The sequence below is a fragment of the Scyliorhinus torazame genome, chromosome 2 (assembly GCF_047496885.1).
Source record: "Scyliorhinus torazame isolate Kashiwa2021f chromosome 2, sScyTor2.1, whole genome shotgun sequence".
Lineage (NCBI taxonomy): Eukaryota > Metazoa > Chordata > Chondrichthyes > Carcharhiniformes > Scyliorhinidae > Scyliorhinus > Scyliorhinus torazame.
In genome coordinates, this window is record NC_092708.1 from 266,704,195 (window position 1) to 266,726,698 (window position 22,504).

Sequence of the window (22,504 nt, forward strand, 5' to 3'; positions counted from 1 at the left end):
TCGTGCTCACATATGCCCCGACGTCCGCTCTCTCCGCACCTTCAGGAAGACCAAGAATCCTTAGGTTGTTCCTCCTCGCGTTGTTCTCCAGCGCCTCCAGCCTTTCCACACATCGTTTATGGTGTGCCTCGTGCATCTCCGTCTTCACCACCAGGCCCTGTATGTCGTCCTCATTCTCGGCAGCCTTTGCCTTCACGACCCGAAGCTCCCGCTCCTGGGTCTTTTGCTCCTCCTTTAGCCCTTCGATCGCCTGTAATATCGGGGCCAACAGCTCCTCCTTCATTTCCTTTTTGAGTTCTTCCACGCAGCGTTTCAAAAACTCGTGTTGTTCAGAGCCCCATATTAAACTGCCACCTTCCGACACCATCTTGGTTTTTGCTTGCCTTCCTGGCCGCTGCTCTAAAGGATCCACTGCAATCCGGCCACCTTCCTCTCCTTTTTTCATCCGTATCCAGGGGGGATTCCCTTCTGGTTCACCGCACAGTGCTTTTTGCCGTTAAAATTGCCGTTGGGGCTCTTATTAAGAGCCCAAAAGTCCGTTCCACCGGGAGCTGCCGAAACGTGCGACTCAGCTGGTCATCGCCGCACCCGGAAGCTGTGCACTATATTTATAGTTTCATGTACATTGTTTATTGTGTTGTTATAATACCAAACAATACCTCAATAAAATGTTTATTGAAAAAAAAATGTCCAGAATTAAAGGCACAAATTGTTCCTAATAGAATTCAATCGAAAAGCCATCCACACCAGGGGCTTTACCAGAAGCATCAATCCAATGCATTTTAAAATTTCGTCAGGGTATAACGGGGATTCCAACTCTCTGCTCCTATCCATCTCAACAGTTAGAATAGGTAGGCCATCCAAAAAGTCAGGCATCTTCGATCCATCCACAGGAAGTTCTGATCTATTAAGATTGTGGTAAAAAGATTCAAAAGTTGCATTAATCTGAGGAGGGACAGAAACCACGTTACCACTTGAATTGTATCTGTGTAATCTCCCGGGAAGCCACCTGCCGTTTAAGGTGGTGAGCCAAAGGTCGACTGGCCTTCTCCCCTTTTTCGTACAATATGCCCCTTATGCGTCGTAATTGGCTAACTGCCCTGTCGGTTGACAGTAACAAAATAATATAGAAACCAAGCCACGGTTCAGGTCCCCACCTAAAATAAGCTGAGGCAAATCTGAATTGGGGAGGGAGGCCAGCAGGATATTAATAAAATTCATATCATCCCAGGTCGAGGCGTAAATGTTAACCATAACAACTGGGGTGCTCACCAGGGATCCACAGACGATAACGTTTCCACTGCTGCGGTCGGCCAAAATCTTAGAGAATTGAATCCTTTCATTAATTAAAATCGCCACACCCCTGGCCCTACCATTGAAACCCAAATGAAAGACCTGCCCTACCCACCCCTTGAGAAGGTTAGTTTGGTCTCTGATCCAGAAATGGGTCTCTTGCAAAACTGTCACATTGGAGTTTAAACTCTTACGGTGAGCAAATGCCCTCTATCTTTTCACTGGACCATTCAAACCCCAGAAGTTACAGGTGACCAAGCGAATTTGGTCTCCCACCCCCTCTCTCTCTCTCTTTCTCTCTCTCTCTCTCTCTCTCTCTTTCCCCCCCCCCCCCATTCCAGAGGCAGCCATTTCCACCAAAAGAGATTACCCACTCAACCAAGTCAAACACTAGACAAAGAAAAATCTACACACACTTTGAGCAAACTAGCCCCAGACCCCCATCCCCCAACCCTTGAATACAACCACACCCACGTTCAAATACAAAGAGAAGCGAGGCTAACAAAAACAATTCAAATCTATGAACTGCAGCGTACCCTCAAAACCACTCCCGTTAGCTAACACTTAAGTTAACAGGGAGGCTCCGGACTGGAGATGAAGAAAAATAGTTATAAATAAAAAATACCAAAACCCCGTGTACCTTGTGCTCTAAATGGAAGCTATGTTTTCACAACAAGCAAAACCTCAAATCTAAACAAGAACTCAACAAGAGAAAACAAGAACAAACATGAAACCCCGACAATGTAACAATTCAACATGTCCGTCGACAGAACCGAAAACTCCATTACGTCATGCCCGAGTTGTGTTTTTTTAATGAAAGAGTCTGCCTCCCAGCGCGTCGAAGAAAAAGTATTTTCCCTCCAAAGTTACTCAGGCTAGCTGGGTGGACCAAACCAAAATTGGACTCCACTTTTATACAAGGCGGCCTTGAAGTCAATGAAGCCCTCTTCTTCGCCAGCTCCAGACCCTCTTAGAACTCCTCTTAGAACCTGATGGAGTGGTCTTCCCACTTAAAGCCACTGTGTTCCTTTGCCAATCTCAAAATCCTCTCCTTTTCCTTGAAGTTGTGGAACCTCACTATCACCTCACGCGGTGGATCTTCAGGACAAGACCTTAGGGCCGGAGTGTATGATGAGCTCGGTCCAATTCGGGCAGGGACGTGAATCCACCCTCACCCACCATCTTGCCGAACATGCCTGAGAAGTACCCCATGGACGTTGAGTCTTTCATTCACTCCGGCAGCCCCACAATCCAAATATTTTGCCTCCTTGACCTATTTTCTAGGTCATTCATCTTGGCCCTAAACAATTTATTCACTTTGGTCACCGAAGACAGCCCCAATTCCAGTGAGCCAATCCAATTGTTGTGGCCCAACAGGTCCACTTCCATATCTTTTGTCGCTCCGTGGACAGACACAATCTGATTAGTTTTCCCCAGAGCCTCTTGAATGGGGGCCAAGGCCCCTTCAATTGATTTCCTGAGTTCTTCCGACACAATTTGTCGGTGCTTATCAAATTCTTTTGCCAAGGTACTAGAAAGCACCTCAGCTGTTAGTGGATTAGAAGGAACACCTGAAACTGACTGTTATTTTATATGTCAATGTGCTCCGCACGGCCTCCGACTCCGTTGACAAACTTCCGCTCTCGGCCGCCTTTTCCCTGATTTTCTTTTGGGCATTTCAGTCGTACAAGATCTTTGGAACAATCTCTATGTTGGTTTCTGAGAATAAATAATCCATGGTTCTAAGAAAAGGGGCAAAAATACAGTGTTCCAGTGGGGGCCACCTCGTGCGTATCTTCCCTTATGTTACTACACCGGAAGTCCGAGCAGTTCAAAATTAATCGGCATGATTTTTGTAGCTGTTTCTCAACAACTCGGATACTCCTGTAGTCAGACCAGTCCTCCTTGGCCAACGGTCCGTGCAGATCAAACCACATCAACCAGGCTGAAGTTATGTCTATCACAAACTTTATCATGGACCTATTTCAAACCCTGTTCCACGGCATCACCAGACTGAAGCCCTGGGCATGAGCAGGATTGCTGGTAGATTGGAGGTGTTTTATTATTTTGAATTAGATGTTAGTTATGCTAATTCCACCCGAGTCTATTTAAAATCTCTTGACTCTCTCTCAAGATCGCATGGTACCACAGTGGTTAGCACTGCCACCTCACAATGCTAGGGACCCTGGTTTGATTCCGACTGTGTGGAGTTTGCACATTCTCCCCGTGTCTGCATGGGTTTCCTCTGGGCCCATATTCCAAAGATGTACAGGTTAGGCGGATTGGCCATGCTAAATTGTTCCTTCGTGTCCAACGGCTCGGTGGGACTACAAGGATAGGGCAGGGGATTGGGTCTTTTTGACGGTCGGTGCAGACTTGATGGGCCGATGGCCTCCTTCTGCACTGCAGGGATTCTTAATGCTCACCACAATTCCCAGTCTGGACAGTCTCACATACCAAGCAGCATTGGTGTCATCTCGGGAAAGACTGGCTCTGTGAACAGAAGATAGGTGAAAAGTAACATCCACCACGTAGAGTGAATGCACAGAGATGAATATTGAGCAAGAGATCCTTGGGGTGGAACTAGAAGTGAGGACATTGTGAGGGGATAATGAATTGAAGGATAGAGGTAACTTCAGTGTAAACATTATACATTGAGAACTCCACTAGATTCTTGAACTCTGGTGGTGATTATTATTGAAGGTTAATCTGATCCAGCACACAGGTTGCATGGACGTAACTGTGCTGTTTATTTTTCTAGTCGGGTTGTGTTTCAACTGCCTGAGGGAAATCCAGCCGCATGTTTTGCCCAGGCTTAAAATAATCAGCACATTTACCTCAACCATGCCTTTGCTCAGTGCTCAAGCTAGTTACGCCAACAGCTACTCTCAAAGCATCTGGGAAATTTAAGTCACTTAATTAGGTTGATCAGGAGTAAAAAGCTAGTGTCAGTAACAATGACCATTAAACTACCAGATTGGCATTAAAAACCCCATCTGGTTCACTCGTGCCCTTTGGAAAGGAAATCTGACTTCCTTACACACATCATGTGAATTAATAAAAACGAAGAAAGTATCACAAGGACGGGCAGCACGGTGGCACCGTGGTTAGCATTGTTGCCTACGGCGCTGAGGACCCGGGCTCGAATCCCGGCCCTGGGTCACTGTCCGTGTGGAGTTTGCACATTCTCCCCGTGTCTGCGTGGGTTTCGTCCCCACAACCCAAAAGATGTGCAGGATAGGTGAATTGGCCACGCTAAATTGCCCCTTAATTGGAAAAAATAATTGGGTACTCTAAATTTTTTTTTTTAAAGTATCACAAGGCACTGAGCAGGAGAGTATCAAAAAGGTTTGACTTCGAGCCACATGAGAGACTAGAACAAAAGGTCAAAGAAGTAGGTTTTAAGGAACGTCTTAAAGGAGGAGAGGGAGGGACAGAGGTTGCAGACCTATGGAAATGAAAAAGTCACCAACAACAGAACAATTAAAATAGTAGATGTGCAAGAGACCTGAGGAAAATAAAATTTCAGACTTGTAGGGCTGGAGATGATTACAAATATAGGGAGGGTCAAGCCATAGAGAGATTTGAAAGCAAGGTAGAAGATTTTAAAATTGAGCTATTCCTAGACAAGGAGGCAATGTCGGTCAGTGAGCGCAGGAGTGATGGTCACACTGAATAAAGAAGCTTTTCCTAATATATTTCTCCAAGTTTATTTCTATTAGCGTCCTCTGATCCTACTTTTTAGTCTTTGAAGTAATGACTTGTTTTTTTCCTATCTTTGCTTTCTGGCTATCAGAGCCTTCATCCATCATTGCAGAATAAACTGCCACCCAGGTCATGGGGACAAGTGCAACAAGCATGCATTCCTTCAGAGAGGAAATTGTTGCAGTATAGTACGGTAGCACAAGTGGATAGCACTGTGGCTTCCCAGCGCCAGGGTCCCAGCCTCAAAATAAGGGGAAGTAGATTTAGGACTGAGTCTAGGAGGAACTTCTTCACCCAAAGGGTTGTGAATCTATGGAATTCCTTGCCCAGTGAAGCAGTAGAGGCTCATAGAAATTACAGTGCAGAAGGAGGCCATTCGGCCCATCGAGTCTGCACCGGCTCTTGGAAAGAGCACCCTACCCAAGGTCAACACCTCCACCCTATCCCCATAACCCAGTAACCCCACCCAACACTAAGGACAATTTTGGACACTAAGGGCAATTTATCATGGCCAATCCACCTAACCTGCACATCTTTGGACTGTGGGAGGAAACCGGAGCACCCGGAGGAAACCCACGCACACACTGGGAGGATGTGCAGACTCCGCACAGACAGTGACCCAGCGGGGAATCGAACCTGGGACCCTGGAGCTGTGAAGCAATTGTGCTATCCACAATGCTACCGTGCTGCCCCATATTCATTAAATGTTTTTAAGATAAAGACAGATAGTTTTTTGAAGAATAAAGGGATTAAGGGTTATGGTGTTCGGGCCGGAAAGTGGAGCTGAGTCCACAAAAGATCAGCCATGATCTCATTGAATGGTGGAGCAGGCTCGAGGGGCCAGATGGCCTACTCCTGCTCCTAGTTCTTATGTTCGATTCCCTTCTGGGTCACTATCTGTGCGGAGTCTGCACGTTCTCCCTGTGTCTGCGTGGGTTTCCTCCGGGTGCTTCGGTTTCCTACCACAGTCCAAAGACGTGCAGGTTAGGTGGATTGGCCATGATAAATTGCCCTTAGTGACCAAAAAAGGTTAGGAGGGGTTATTGGGTTACGGGGATAGGGTGGGTGTGAGGGCTTAAGTGGGTCGGTGCAGACTCGATGGGCCGAATGGTCTCCTTCTGCACTGTATGTTCTATATGGGAATAAATACATGTGATGGTTGAGGTTCAAGTGGTAGGGAACATTACAACAGTGTGTAGAACACTGAAACAGAAGACTATGCAGTGTACCACTGTGTATGGAGAGCATTCAGTGAGTAATGGGACTGTAGAGGCCAAGTGACACACAGTTGGGTTTTGATTGTTAAATTGTCCGTTAAGCACTTTGCATGCATAGTCTTGCGTCATCTGGCGCCATCTTGTCGCCATCTGTCCAAGAGTCCAATGAATGTTTTGCATTCCATCTAAACATCCAAACAAGCCTGTCAATCTGATGGCATCAGTATGTGTGATGTACAGTTACACACTATTAGAGAAGTGTCTGAGGAAATATCGCCATAACTGTCATTGGCTAATATTATGTTTTAACACCAAATCGTCCATACCACTATTTATGCTTCACATGAGCCTTCTCCATGCTACTTAATTTCACCTTCTTGCCATTTCCTTCTATTGGTTTCTCCCTCGTGCTTATCTATCTGTTCCTTAAATGCACTATTGCTGTTTGCCTCAATCACTCCATGTGGTAGTTAATTCCACATTCTCGCCATAGAATGTAGAGCTACACTGCTGGGTTTTTCCCACATTTGAAGTCGGCACTGTATGAAGGTCTCATGCAGAATTATACTTCATTGAAATGCTAGTGACGGCACCAATCATATTTATAGCACATAATGAAGGCAACTGAGGACAGAACATCAATATTGCTCCAAACTCTGGACTCCAAAAAATGTTAAAGGAAAATTCAAATCCTGGCTCTAACTCCTCCCATGCCCCAGCCTCTTGGAACCACTATATGTGAATGACCACCTTTTAGTATTTCACCTACAATTTATGTTTCTTCTTTCCTGCAGAACAGATATCTTTGTGTTCCTTCTCAGCACCAGAGCTGGTGGCCTTGGTATCAACTTGACAGCTGCTGATACGGTGAGAGAGTGGAGTATTTTTAGTTCTCTTTCCTTAGTGTAAAAGAGTGAATGTTGGAATGTGTGGGGATATAGTTTCAGGCTGCTTGTCAGTTCAGACTGTCTACAGCACACCTGATTTCCAAATACTTGTCCCCAAACATTGAATAGAAATATTCTTCCAGTAACCAATTCTATGTCACCTTGTGTTGACTGGTCCAAAATTTCACCTCTTCCCTACTTGCTTCATTTCTCACCAATGCAAACTACGTTCTGGGGTGTTTCATTAATATTGGGCAATCTCAACACTGTTTCCACAATACAAATTTATTCCTAAATTATCAATGTTTTCACTCTGAGGCTAGAGCATGCTGGTGTTGGAAACAGAAAATTACCATACAGGGATTCCTTCTAAGATTGGGGCTCAAGCACTTTGGTAGGACAGCATAGAGGGAGCTTTCCTCTGTATCTAATCTGCTGTATCTGCCCTGCGAGCTTTTGATGGGACAATGTAGAAGGACAGGACAGACCCACCAGAGGTGGCGGCAGAGTGGTATACAGTCAGGAGTGAGTTGCCCTGGAAGTCCTCAACGTCAACTTTGGACCCCATGAAGTCTCATGGCGTCAGGTCAAACATGGGCAAGGCAATCTCTTGGTGATTATCACATATCACCCCGCCCCAGCTGATGAATCTGTACCTCTACATGTTGAGCACCACTTGAAGGAAGCACTGGGAGTGACAAAGGTGCATAATGTGCTCTCAGTGGGGGACTTCAATGTCCATCACCGAGAGTGGCTTAGTAGCACTACTACTGACCAAGCTGGTCGTGTCCTCAAGGACATAGCTGCTAGACTGGGTCTGCTGCAGGTGGTGAGAGAACCAACAGGAGGGAAAACATCCTTGACCTCATCCTCACCAACCAGCCTGCTGCATCTGTCCACAAATGTATCAGTAGGACAGACTCCCATACAGTTCTGGTGGAGACCAGGGAACCCTCACACTGAGAGTACTCAATCGTGTTATGTGGCACTACCACCATGCTAAATTGGATAGATTTTGAACAGATTGAGCAACTCAGGACTGAGCAACCATGAGATGCAGCAGAATTGTACTCTACTACAGTCTGTAATCTCATAGCCCAGCACATCTCCCATTCTACTATTGCCACCAAGCAGGGGATCAACTCTGGTTCAATGAAAAGTGCAGGAGCGCACCAGGCCTACCTAAAACTGAGATGTCAACCTGGTGAAGCTACAACACAGGACTATTTGCATGCCAAACAGAATAAGCAGCAAGTGAAAGACAGTGAAACGATTCCACAACCAATGGATCTGATTTAAGCTCTACAGTCCTGCCACATCCTGCCGTGACTGGTAGTAGACAGTTAAACAACTCACTGGAGGAGGAGGCTCCACAAATGCCCCATCCTCAATGATGGGGGAGCCCAGCACACAAATGCAAAAAATAAGGCCAAAGCATTTGCTACAGTCACCAGCCAGAAGTGCCGAGTGAATTTTTAAAAAATTTTTATTTTATATAAATTTTGAGTACGGAATTATTTTTTTCAATTAAGGGGCAATTTAGTGTGGCCAATCCACCTAACCTGCACATCTTTGGGTTGTGGGGGCGAAACCCACGCAGACACAGGGAGAATGTGCAAACTGCACACACACAGTGATCCAGGGCCAGGATTGAACCTGGGTTCTCAACACCGTAGGCAGCAGTGCTAACCACTGCGCCACCGTGCCGCCCCTGAAGTGCCGAGTGAATGAAAGCACTGGTTATATGGGCCCTGACAATATACCGGCAATTGTACTGAAGATTTGTGTTCCAGAACTTGCTGTGCCCCCAGCAAAGCTGTTCCAGTGTAGCTACAACACTGGATTTCCTACCCAGCAATGTGGAAAATCTCCAAGATATGTCCTATACACACAAAGCAAGACAAATCCAACCTGACCAAATATCACCCAATCAGTTTATTCTTGGTCATCAGTAAAATGATGAACGGGGTCATCAACAGTGTTATCCAGTGGCACTTGCCGAGCAATCGTCTGTTCACTGACTCTCAGTTTGGATTTTGCTAGGGCCACTCTGCTCCTGAACTCATTACAGCTTTAGTTCAGATATGGGCAAAAGAGCTGAGGTGAAAGTTATTGCCCTTGACATCAAGGCCGCATTTGACGGAGAGTGGCATCAAGGAGCCCAAGCAAAACTGGAGTCAATAGGAATCCGGGAAAAATCTCTGCTGGCTGGAGTCATACCTTGCACAAAGGATGATGGTTGTGGTTGTTGGAGGTCAATTGCCTCGGTTCCAGGACATCATTGCAGGAGTTCCTAGGGTAATGCCCTAGACCCAACCATCTTTAGCTGCTCCATTAATGACCTTCCGTCCATCATAAATTCAGAAGTAGGGCTGTTTGTTGATGATTGCATAATATTCAATGTTCCTGAAGCAGTCCATGTCCAAAAGCAGCAAGGCCTGGACATATCCGGACTCTGGGTGACAAGGGACATTCGTGCCACAAGGTGTCGGGCAATGACCATCTCCAACAAGAGAGAATCTAACCACCACCCTCGACATTCAATAACATTGCCATCACTGAATCCCCTACTATAAACATTCTAGGAGTTACCATTGACCAGAAACTGAACTATGCTAGCCATATAAATACCAAGGCTACAAGGGCAGGTCAGAGGCTAGGAATCCTGCAGTGAGTATACCTCACCTCCTGACTCCCCAAAACCTGTCCACTATCTATAAGGCACAAGTCAGGAGTTTAATAGAATATTCTCCATGTGCCTGGATGATGCAACTCCAATAACCCTTAAGAAGCTTGACACCATCCAAGACAAAGCAGCCCGCTTGATTGGCACCCCATCCACAAACATTCCCTCCCTCCACCACTGACACAAGGTGGCAGCAGTGTGTACAATCTACAAGATACACTGCAGGAACTCACCAAGGCCCCTTCGACAGCACCTTCCAAATCCATGACCACTACCATCTCGAAGTTTGAGGATAACAAATACATGGGAACGCCACCTGGAAGTTCCGCTCCAAGCCACTCACCATCCTGACTTGGAATACATGATTGCTGGGTTACAATCCTGGAGTTCCCTCCCTGCCAGCACAGTAGGCGTAGCTACACCACATGGACCGCAGCGGTTCCAGAAGACAATTCACCACCACCTTCTCAAAGATAATTGGGGATGGGCACTAAACAATGGATTAAACAGTGAAGTGCACATCGCTTGAAGGATTTTTTTTAATGGCATTGAGCTAAATGCCCTGTCGAGCACTCTACTTTGGACACAGAGAGAAGGTGGGTAAATATGTTTTTGTGATCTTTCTCCTGAAGATTGTGTTTGTTGCAGGTTATATTTTACGACAATGACTGGAACCCAACTGTGGATCAGCAGGCTATGGATCGAGCTCATAGGCTGGGACAGACCAAGCAAGTAACCGTGTATCGACTCATCTGCAAGGGAACGATAGAGGAGCGAATCCTGCAGCGTGCCAAGGAGAAGAGTGAGGTGCGAGACCACACAAACATGCACACAGCACAGTGCAGGTTTTATACTCGCAAAAACCTGGCAAGAGATCTCTCCTATAGAATAGCAAATGTTCCAGAGAGAGCCTATGTGGATAGTTAATTTTGTTCTAAAAATGTAATTTTACTGAGCCACAATATCATCTTCAGTATGACTGAGGCATGGTGAGGCTGACTTAGTTTGTAAAGCAATATTTCACAAGACAAGAGTTGCTGATCTCAGTCCTGCTGACTCGCATGCGTATTGAGCAGAGAGCCTAGACCTCCGATAAGTGTCAGGACTCTAGGGCAGTGAGTTGGGGTGGCAGTTTGCAGGGCATTTGGGGAGGTTGCCCAGAATCCAGGCCAGATTTCTGTCCCCCATGGAGCTGTTATGAATTCTGCCCATTAATAAAAGCCCGATGAGTTTCAATAAATAGCAAACTTCCTTCAGTATGGGAAATTTGTAATTCGCTTTAAAACAAGAGAGAATTATGTTTCTGATGGTGTGTTTCTAACAAAATCGTTGAACAAGAAATTCTTCACTTTCACCTTTTTGCAGTTTAAATATAGATTGTTGGTTCTCCCTGGTTAACACAAGACTTCTGAGAACAATTGCAGTACCCTAATAACATTAGTTAATTTAACACCCCGGACCTTCCTGCTCCCTATTACTCCATTCCAGATTGGCCAGAGAGCCACTGAAGCACCATATCACAAACCTTAATGAGGTCAAATACATCTGAGTTCACTTAAATAAATGAACACCAAGTGCCATGCTCAAAGCAATGGGACATAGCTGCAAAACATAACAAATAGGAGCAGGAGCAGGCCGTATGGCCCCTTGAGCCTGCTCTACATTCGATATGATCATGATGATCTTAACTTCACTCTCCTGACACCTGCCTGGCTCCCTTGATTCCCTGAATATAACCGTGAATATATTCAACAATGAAGCATTCAAAATCCTCTGAGTGAAGACACCCTACACACACAATCACACACCTCCTCCTCATATCCTGAGACTGCACCCTCCTGTTCGAGACCCCCAACCAAGGTAAGCAAACACCATGTTATCTTGCCATTCTCATTCAGAACCTTGTATGTTTCAATGAGATTACCTCTCAATCTAAACTCCAGAGAGTATAGGCCCAATTTAGTCCACCTCTCACACAATAGTCAGAGTGCAAGTAGTTCATAAAAGCAGTGAATTTACTGCTGCGTTCCATTAGCTTGTGGAAGTTCATGGCGGGATTCTCCCCTACCCGGAGGGGCGGGGGGTCCCGGCGCCGAAGAGTGGTGTGAACCACTCCGGCGTTTGGTCACCCCAAAGGTGCGGAATCCTCCGCACCTTCAGGGGCTAGGCCGGCCCCGTAGTGGTTTGCACTGCGCCGGCTGGCGGGGAAGGGCTTGGCGCCACGCCAACCGGCACCGAAGGGCCTCCGCCGGCGCGAGTTGCCGCATGGGCGGGAGTGCCAGCGTGTGCAGGCGTCATGCCAGCGCATGCGCAGGGGGGGATCTTCTCCGCGTCGATCATCGCGGAGGACCACAGCAGCCAACGCGGAGGAATAGAGTGCCCCCACGGCACAGGCCCATCCGCGGATCAGTGGGCCCCGATCACGGGCCAGGCCACCGTAGGGGCACCGCCCGGGGCCAGATCCCCCCCGCGCTCCCCCAAGGGCCCCGGAGACCGCCCGCGCCGCCAGGTCCCGCCGGTAAGTAGCTACTCTAATTTCCGCCGACGGGACCGGCCGAAAATGGGCGGCCACCCGGCCCATGGCGGGCCAGAGGATCGCCGGGGGGGGGCCGCTGCCAGCGGCCGCCGACCGGCATGGCGCGATTCCCGCCTCCGCCAAATCTCCGGCACAGAGAATTCGGCAGCTGGCGGGGGCGGGATTCACGCCACCCCCCCGGCGGGGTGGGGGGGGGGGTCTGAGAATCCCGCCCCATGTCTTGTTTTCCACAGATTCTTGCAGGGTCAGTATATATTTCACAAACAGGGCTGTAGCTTTAATAACTAGGCCCTGACAATAATTGCCAGTCTCTGGCACAGGGAGAGCAAAGTGATACTACTGCATGTGCAGTGAATCCTGGCAATAGGAAACCAAGCCAGTAATCTGCGACTGAATGATTAAGATGTCTCCATTCTCTGCAGAGGTAGAATTGTAATGCTCCTGTGGGTAGCTTGTGAAAGATTTACATAGAGGTGCGACTGTGGGAGGGTAGCAGTTTCACATGGTACACCATTTCAGTAATGACTAAAGTCCCCATTGTCTCAATGTTATCTGTTCTCTTTCAGCTTGTAAATGATGCAAAGAAGAGAGCATTATCTGGAATCTCACTATTCTTGCTTTCCTTTCCTTTCCTCCCTTCCCTTCCCACATGATTCACTGCACTTGCTTCCTGAATTCATTAGATTTTTAAATTCTATTATTAAGATACAATTCAGTTGTAGGATACAGACAAATGCATTGTAATTTTTTAGTATGGTATTCTTGACCATTTGGGTTCTATTTATTTTACTGGCATCCACTGTCTGTTATACACCTACTCTGCTCCAGTTTCCCACTCCAGCCTTCTAACCTCGCAATCCAGTGCTCCCCAGGGACTCTGGAACGCATTTCATGCAGGCTCAGTAACTAAAGATACTCTTGTAGGGAAGGACCACCCCCACAAATTAAGTCTCAATACTTTGCAATTATCACCAAGTTCTACAACAGTAACTTGTACTTATATAATGCCTTTAATATGATAAAACATTCCAAGGTGCTTCACAGGAGTGTTATAAAGCAATTTTTGGCCTGATGGCAGGCTTGCTTGGTCAAAACATTAGGTTTTAAGAAGTTTTTTTTATCCGTTCATGGGACGTGGCATGCTGTGCCATCATTTATTGCCTGTCCCTAATTGCCCTTGAGAGGACAGTTAAGAGTCAACGACATTGCTGTGGGCCTGTATTCACATATAGGCCAGACAATGACAGATTTCCTTTCCTAAAGGACATTTGTGAACCAGGTGGGTTTTTACGACAATGGTTTCATAGTCATTAGACTTTTAATTCCAGATTTTTATTGAATTCAAATTTCACCATCTTCAGTGACAGGATTTGAACCTGGGTCCCCAGAGCATTACTCTGGGTTTCTGGTTTACTAGTCCAGTGACAATATCACTGCGCCACTGCCTCCCCGTCTAAAAGGAGAAAAGATAGATGAGAGTTGGAGACGTTTTAGTTTTAAAGGGAGCCCCAGAAATATCTAACTTAGCTAATTATATAGAACCGGTCTGTTTAGTAAAGTCACAAGACAACCCTGGAGAAAGGATAAAATCAAACCAGTGAATGGAAAATTTAGGACCGATGTCAGCAAGTTCTCCGCACTGACAGCTATCACAATCAAAGGGGGAGCAAAGGGTCAAACTATGGATTGATTGGAACCAGTTGGATGGTGTGATGCGTAAGACTGTTGGACATCTACTCTGTGTGAGTTAGCATTGGTCAGATGACCTTTTCCATTAGTGCCCACTTTACGATTGGGCTAAACCTCAAAACTGGAGTCTTTTGCTCCCAGTGCAGAATGAATCTGAGCACTGGATCCAAGTGAACCTGCAGGCTTGAGCTCCAAAAGTTTTGTGTCAATGGACAGTTCTGATCAATGGGATTATTTAAGAATCCGCAGGGAACAAAACTCAAGACTATATGTTCTTTTTTGTTAAACAGATTCAGCGAATGGTTATTTCTGGCGGAAACTTCAAACCTGACACACTCAAACCAAAGGAGGTGGTCAGTCTGCTGTTGGATGATGAGGAACTGGAGAAGAAATGTAAGTACTTGGCTTTGACGCCAATAAACCTCTTGATTCGGTCTTCTCTGTCTTGTTTGCTTTTTTTATTTCCTAGAGGTACTGGTGTTTGCAGGCGTGGAGTTCTGTGGATACCAGGCACCTAGGGCACTTTATGCAATTTGTTGCTTTTCAATTTTGAGCATTGACAGTGAGTGTTTACAGCCTGTTTGGCTGTACGGTAGGATATTAACAGCCCAACTCTGTGAGCCTCACCTGTACCGTACACACCACCCCCACACCACCTCCCACAGGCCCACCACCAAACCCCTCCCCCGCCCCCTCCCCCCAACCCCAAAGTGGGCCCCAGGTGTGGAGCTCTGACCGCACGGTGGGCCCCAGGTGTGGAGCTCTGACCGTGAGGTAGGCCCAGGTGTGGAGCCCTGACTGCGCAGTGGGCCCCAGGTGTGGAGCTCTGACCGTGCGGTGGGCCCCAGGTGTGGAGCTCTGACCGCGAGGTGGGCCCAGGTGTGGAGCTCTGACCGCGAGGTGGGACCCAGGTGTGGAGCTCTGACCGCAAGGTTTGCCCCAGGTGTGGAGCTCTGACCGTGAGGTGGGCCCAGGTGTGGAGCTCTGACCGCGAGGTGGGACCCAGGTGTGGAGCCCTGACTGCGCGGTGGGCCCCAGGTGTGGAGCTCTAACTGTGCGGTGGGCCCCAGGTGTGGAGCTCTGACCGTGCGGCGGGCCCTAGGTGTGGAGCTCTGACTGCACGGTGGGCCCCAGGTGTGGAGCTCTGCCCGCGCGGTGGGCCCCACGTGTGGAGCTCTGACCGCGGGGTGGGCCCCAGATGTGGAGCTCTGACTGTGTAGGGGGCCCAGGTGTGGAGCTCTGACCGCGAGCTGGGCCCCAGGTGTGGAGCTCTGACATTAGCAGGCGTGCTACAGTTGACACTCAGTGACCTGGGTTAGGGAAGGAGAATACAGGCAACGATCATGTTCCTTTTCATTATTTAATACGCTTTGTCATAAGTCTGCATGTTTTGATTATATTTGCATATGATGCCCCACTGTAGAATAGTTGTCAGGCGTCACGAACTCACTCACACATGAACATTGAGAAATACCTCAATGCCTTCAATGGGGAGGGAAAACCTACTGACCCCGAAACTGAACAACAATAATTCTCAGGTCACTATGAGTGAGTTTGGGGCTTGCTCGGTCGGCTAACCAATTCTTTTTCTGTTTATTTCTCTGAAAAGTGCGCCTGCGACAGGAAGAGAAACGAATACAAGAAGAATCAAACAAAGTGAAAGATCGTAAAAGGAAACGGGAAAAATATGCAGAAAAGGTGAGGATATCTTCCCAGCTGATGTGATCCTCAGCCCAGGGAAATGTGAAAGAAGAGAGTGAGCAGCCTAAATCGTTCTCCCCAAAGACACCAAACTCTTGGCTGTCTCAAAGATGGGCATCACATGCATTTCCATTCGGACTCTCTACAGAAGGCTAGAGATATTAAAATACTTCTGACAAATTGGCTGGGGTTCTCTGTTCCGGAGTCTAAGTGCTGTCGCCAGTGGAGAATTGTGACTGGTCCCTGTTGGTGTGAGGAGAGCGCCCAGGTGCTTGTCTCGGTCATTTGACATGCAAATAGATGTAGAATGGCAAGTGCGATAGATTCCCATCACTCTCCAGCTCAGGCTGCTCTTCCGAATGGACGGCTTGCTCACAAAGTCCAGCGGCAGGCCTTCATCCCACACAACCTCCACAGCGCAAATGTCGACACCCCCCTCCCCAACTGAAAATGGGATCACCCCAACCCCTCATCAAGGGGGAGCATCCTCCTCCTCCTCCTCACCCTCTTCTCCCCCCCCCCCCCGTCCACACCACCACCACTGGAATAACAGGAACCCCGTTCACCACGCGCGCATGAGGGTGACCAGCGCCCCCCCCCCCCCCCACCACCACCACCACTTCAGCCACTGCTCTTCAGTCCCCACCCCCTAGCGTTGCCAACAGTGCACTGCCACCTGACACTATGGCACTGACACCCTGGCAGTGACACCCTAGCCTGGCGTGATGAACACAGGGGTGGAGTCAAGGGGTCACCTCGTTGCAACGTGTCCCTCTGCCACTGCCAGGCTGCAGAGGGGGGTTCCCCAGGAGTCCTTGGGGTTGTGTGGATAAGGGCTTGACCCTGGGACCTTGCCCCCGGATAGGGGTCCTGTGCCTGGACTGCCCCTTCCAGCCCTTGACATGGTGATCTCAGGTGGCCCTCTGTTCATCAGCATCATCCTGGTCAGACCTTTTAAACTCTGAAGTGGCTTCCTCACCCTGACCAGTGAAGAGTCAAAGCAGGAACACTTTTCCTTTCCTAACATCTGCTCCTTCAGCCCTATGCCTTTGAAACTGAAACTTTATGAAGTGTAAGAGCCTTCCTAGAAAGCCCTCAACACTTGACAGGGCTTCAAATATCCTGAGATCCTTTGAAATGCCATGCCTCCATTTAATTTCATAGGGCAGTTCCTTTCACCAGCCTGTGATGGACAACTTAATGTTTTAGACAAGGCTACTGGGAGGTTTGATTATTTATCTTTCCCTTCACCCTTGAATGTGTCAAGTACCCTCCATTGATTCTAACCACAATGTTTAGAAACATACTTGTTACAATTGACAGCTCCTGACCACATCAACAAGGCTAAGTGCTTTCTGCAGTTACAAAAGAGGAAGTGAAACCACTTATCTGCTTTTTGCTGCCCTTTTCAAGTGTTGACTGCTTTCTAGCACCCGTGGGTCATGCAGCGCCGATGACGTTTTCCAGCCGACGCGCCGTTCTTCACCCGATAGGTATTTCCAGTCGCAGCAGCGGAGAACAGGAAATCCCAGCTGTTGCCACTTATGGGATCCCCTCAACAATTCGCCATTTGAACACTAGATGGAGCACCCTGTTCCCACATGGGAAGCATTTAAATGCAATACTGACTCAGCTATTGTACATGAGCACAATCGGCCTGTGTACAAAAGGTCTTTATCAAGGAGCTGATGGCATAATACAGGGACTATTGTGACAGGAGCATGAGGAACAGGAGTAGGTAATTCAGCCCTTTGAGCCTGCTTTGCCATTTACTGAGATCATGGCTGATTGTCTACCGTAAAAACATTTTCCTCACTGTCCCATATCCTTTGATGACTTTACTATCTAGAAATCTATTGTTCCCTTCCTTGGACATGGTCAATGACTGAGCCTTCACAGCCCTCGGGGTTAGAGAATTCCAAAGGTTTTACTCTTGAGTTAAAGAATGAATTCCTCATCTCAGTTCTAAGTAGCCTACCCCTTATTCTGGTTCTAGACGTCATTGGAGTGGGATAAATGAGGAATTGGTGAATTTTTTGAAGGTTTTTATTATCTGTTCTCCACTTTTCCCTTCTCTTCTCTTACCTGCTCCAATACCCTTGAATCTAACCCAGTCCTTTCTATCTCTCTTTCCCCATGCCCCTGCAAACACACGCACAGAGTTATTAGCAGGATCCCGCATTGATTTGACACAAAGGGTAAACTGGCCTTGATGTAAGCTTCTTACTCTCCATCCTGGGAATTCGCTGGTTCAGCACACTTGAGATTTGAAATGAAAATCGCTTATTGTCACAAGAAGGCCTCAAATGAAGTTACTGTGAAAAGCCCCTAGTCGCCACATTCCGCCGTCTGTTCGGGGAGGCTGGTACGGGAATTGAACCGTGCTGCGGGCCTGCTTTGGTCTGCTTTAAAAGCCAGCGATTTAGTCCAGTGTGCTAAACCAGCCCCGATTTCAGATTAATGGTTGTTCATATTGTCTAGGATGTGCCTCATAAGCTATTGTACAGAGTGGCCTGTTACAGGAGGAATGACTCGCTGTAGTCACTTCCTTTTATCCGTGGTCATTGCAGAGCCCACACCCTATGCTGTCTCAGTTACTTGTCCTTCAACTGAACAATTCCATTCAAATGGCAGTCAAGTGTAGCCAAGAGGATAAATTAAGATCTGGGGAGCACGTTGTGACATTCTTTCAGCCTGGAGAGTGGAGATGTTTCCTTTTTTGTCACCATGATACACAAACTGTTTCAATCCTGCTTAGCACTGACAGAGATTTAAAAGGTCGCTATCCCGTTGTAGCACTGAGGCAGTGTTGAATTGTGAGATACTATTATTCAAATTGGAGGTTAGTCTGTGGCGGCCCTGATGCATTTTCAAATGCACAACAAAGCAGCAGGGGAGGTTCCCCAGCCTACATTCCTCTCAACCAACATTATGTGAAAAGCCATTCACCTGTTGCTGGATTCTTATTGTGTGCAAAGCAACTGCACTTCAAAATGTAATCCATTGGTTTGAATCACTTTGCAGCTTGGAGGCAAGAGAAGGGACTATATCAACAGTGTCTTGTTTATTTAAACTAAGCCAGGAAGATTTTCCTTCACTTTCTCTCTCTAGTGAAATCATATTTCTAGAGCTTTCCAAAAAAAATAATCAAATTGAGGAATCTTCCCCATCATGGTTGAATCCTCCATCTCTCCATGCCCTATGCACACTGCAGTTCTTGGATAACAGAGCTCTCCTGCGTGTGCAGAAAGGGTCTTATAGCTGAGTGGGAGTAGGTGTGAGAACTGGCTGCAATGTTGGCCTTCACTGTTCCTGTGGAAAGAATCTGGCCTCCCGGAGCACAGATATTTATGACACAAAAGCAAGCCTGGTGTCCCTGTTAACTGTTTGATTAATCTGAAACTAATCTCACTGCCCACTCGCTCCCCATAGCCCTATATCTACCTTTGCTTTAAATGCTTACTTACTCATCCCTAAACATTACAGTGGTTATTGCCTCAACTGCTATCACCATAAGGCAGCAGACAACAGCAGAATTCACCCGAACCTGGAGGTACTGTTTAGTTTGGTCAACCTTTCAAGATTCTGCAGGTCTGCAAATCATCGTGCTGCATTGACTAATATTTCAGGGGAGATCCTAGCTGTTATCTGCAGACTTCAACTCCTCACCACTAGACCAGGGGCATTGCACCCTGTACCCTGATCGTATGATGCACAAATCCAACCACCGCCCCCCCAACATTAAACGCAAAACACGTCACAACCACAGCCTATGTAACACACATCCCTTTCTGAGACAGCAGGTGTCAGTGCTGAGCACAGTCTGTAGCCCATGGAGCTGTGAGTGCAGTTAATGATGTCTGTAATCCCCTGCTGTTGATTTATTTATCACTGCTACTGATCAGGTTACCAACATTAATAAAACTGAGTGTAAGATCCATGCCAGCGCTCAGTACAACTTCATTCTTCAAGAGTTTACTATTAAAGGACAAAACATGGTGTACATACACACGGTCATGTGCTCATTCTTGCACATTCATAGTGGCATGTGTGCATGCACGTTCATGTACATGTTCACTTTCGCACACTCTTGCCTGCTTTTATACATGTGCATTCTCACATTCTCTCATGCTCTCATCTAAGAGAGGAAAAGCTGTTTCTGCAAAACGTAGCCAATTGTTTTTCAGCTGCCCTGTAAGAGTTCTGTTTTAAGGCAGGGTTGAATAGTGTTGCCAGTAATTTAGACCTTAAATTGTGGTTTAAGAATCATCTTTTTGTACTTATAAAGGTGAGGAACGTCAGTACTGCAGGATTTGAGGCATCCATTGTCAGCATCAGGGACTCCCAATGTAGGTACGCCAAAGGTTAATACAAACTAAAGCTCCCTCTACAGTGTCCTACCATACTCAGGACACATACAGCATGCATTAGATACAGTGTAAAGCTCCCTCTCTACACTGTCACATCAAACACTCCCAGGACACACACTGCATGGGGTTAACTTAAGTGTAAAGCTCTCTCCACGCTGTTGCATTGGTCACAACCAGAGCATGCAAAACCTAGGTTAGATATGAAATGAAAAATGAAATGAAAACCGCTTATTGTCACGAGTAGGCTTCAATGAAGTTACTGTGAAAAGCCCTTAGTCACCACATTCCGGCGCCTGTTCAGGGAGGCTGGTACAGGAATTGAACCGTGCTGCTGGCCTGCCTTGGTCTGCTTTAAAAGCCAGCGATTTAGCCCAGTGTGCTAAACCAGCCCCTAGTGTGCTAAAGTAAAAGTAAAGCTCCCTCTTCCCTGTTCCATCCAGCACTCCCAGAACAGGAACAGCATAGGGGTGGATACAGGGGAAAGCACCTTTCCCCCCAGGTTGGGGCAGCTTGAGCATTTAAGAGAGGTTGTGTTGGGATGAAGTCATTGGCAACATCTGCATGTACTTGCTGCTGACTTCTCCAGTATAAATTCTTCTCAAGTCTATGTTTAATAATGGAGACTGTCCATGTACCCTTGCCTTGCTTTAATTGCATTCTGCTGCCAGTGTAGGCGCTACAATATCACCACTGCTGTTGGAAAGGTAATTGCAGCAAGATATGTTTCCACGTGTTGTGCCCATGACAAATATGGATATGAGGGCAAGGTGCATGACTTCTAAATGGTGACTGAAATGCATCTGGACAACTTACCTTGCTTTCTAACCCTGCTTTATCTGCAGACTTCCAGTGTGCAAGGCCACAGGCATCAACTAGTTGTTGGCCACCATTCAGCTGCCAAGGAGCTCCAGATTTTAAGAAGGCTTGGAGGGCACATTGAGATTACAGGATCATACTTGCAGCTGTACCCAGCACCAAACCAGAATTGGTCAGCTGACTTCAGTTTCCTACTGCAGCCCTCAATGGATTAGCATTTAGTTGCCTCATAGATCTATGAATGTCTAACCAGCTCACAAGAATCATGTTTCTATAATTACTGGTGTTACGAAGTTAGGTACGATTGAAAGACCACGCTTTTTGATGACTTTTGTTTGTTTTGGACAGAAGAAGAAGGAGGATGGTGAGAATGTTGTGAAGAGGAGGAAAGAGGGGTGGACGATGTTGACACCTTCATTAGCATCTGCTGATAACTCCAATATGTCCTCAGGAAACCTGTCAGCGGATGGAGAGGAGTCTTTCATCAGCGTGGACTCAGCAATGCCCAGCCCTTACAGTGAGGTAATACAGCACAACACAGCCTCTGATGCAGGAGCTGGGCATAACATTGCAGAGGGGGGACTTGAAATCCAGCCACAGCTGGATGGTTCTTGCTCATATTATTTGGATTTGTTTGCGGAGGTAATGGGACCATATGCAGGAAAAATGATCAGACAGGATGCTCTTTGGGGTTTGGGCCTGCTTTTAGAGCAGTCGGAAAAAAGACAGATGGAGATATTGACTAGTGCACTATATCTCAAACAGTTCCTGGAGTAGACAGAGGGGAGGAAACAGCACTCATTACTGCATAGGGATGGAGAATCAATCCATATATAGTAATGGGAGGTCACCTATCACCACCAACTGACACCAAATGGGGAAGACCTACCATCAGTCTTTTGTTGCATGCCCCCCAGTTACTGGGCTGAGAGATGGAGTGAGGGAACCTTGCAGCAAAGCTGAAAGGGGATATCTGGGTTAAACCTGTCTCACCAAAAAACTTAGTATGTTAAAGGGGTACTTGAGGGGCAAACGGTCCAGGATCAGTTAAATAAATGGTATAACAACAAGGGAATGTGTCAGACTTCCGGTTGCGGCTATGCGGGGCTAAGTCACACGTTCGGCAGCTCCCGCTAAAAACGGACTTTTGGGCTCTTTTTAGGGCCCGTAACGGCGCTTGTTCGACGTTTCCCGTTGTGGGAAGGGGACAGCAACATTCCCCCGCTAGTGTATGGATTGGACCAGGAGTGGGGCGATTTAAAAAAAAAAAAAAGTGGCATTGAAGCAAAGAAAGGTGCGAGGGAGGAGGACCACGATGGTGGCGGGCGGAGACCAGGCAGCGTGGAGGCACTGGGCGCAAGAGCAGCAGGAGCTTCTCCAGCGCTGTTTTAAGGAACTGAAAGTAGAGATGCTGGAGCCAATGAAGACTTCAATCGATAAGCTGCTGGAGACCCAGACGGCCCAAGGGGCGGCGATCTGGGAGGTCCGGCAGAAGGTCTTGGAGAACGAGGACGTGATCCTGGGCCTGGCGGTGAAGGTGGAAGCGCACGAGGTGCTCCACAAGAAATGGCAGGCGAGGTTCGAGGAGGCGGAAAAACCTGCGG

At 47.3% G+C, this 22,504-nt stretch overlaps 1 protein-coding gene across 5 annotated transcripts in view; it reads left to right on the forward strand.

Moving 5' to 3' along the window:
• ino80 (INO80 complex ATPase subunit) overlaps positions 1-22,504 on the forward strand; it is a 415,492-nt gene that overhangs the window by 378,164 nt on the left and 14,824 nt on the right. For 4 of the 5 annotated variants that reach the window (XM_072486849.1, XM_072486876.1, XM_072486885.1 and 1 more), the window contains exons 29-33: positions 7,010-7,082; positions 10,437-10,595; positions 14,304-14,406; positions 15,623-15,711; positions 21,249-21,422. In XM_072486849.1, coding sequence (XP_072342950.1) covers positions 7,010-7,082; positions 10,437-10,595; positions 14,304-14,406; positions 15,623-15,711; positions 21,249-21,422 — 598 coding nt within the window. The remainder of the gene's footprint in view (positions 1-7,009; positions 7,083-10,436; positions 10,596-14,303; positions 14,407-15,622; positions 15,712-21,248; positions 21,423-22,504) is intronic. The other variant, XM_072486859.1, reaches the window with a different exon arrangement.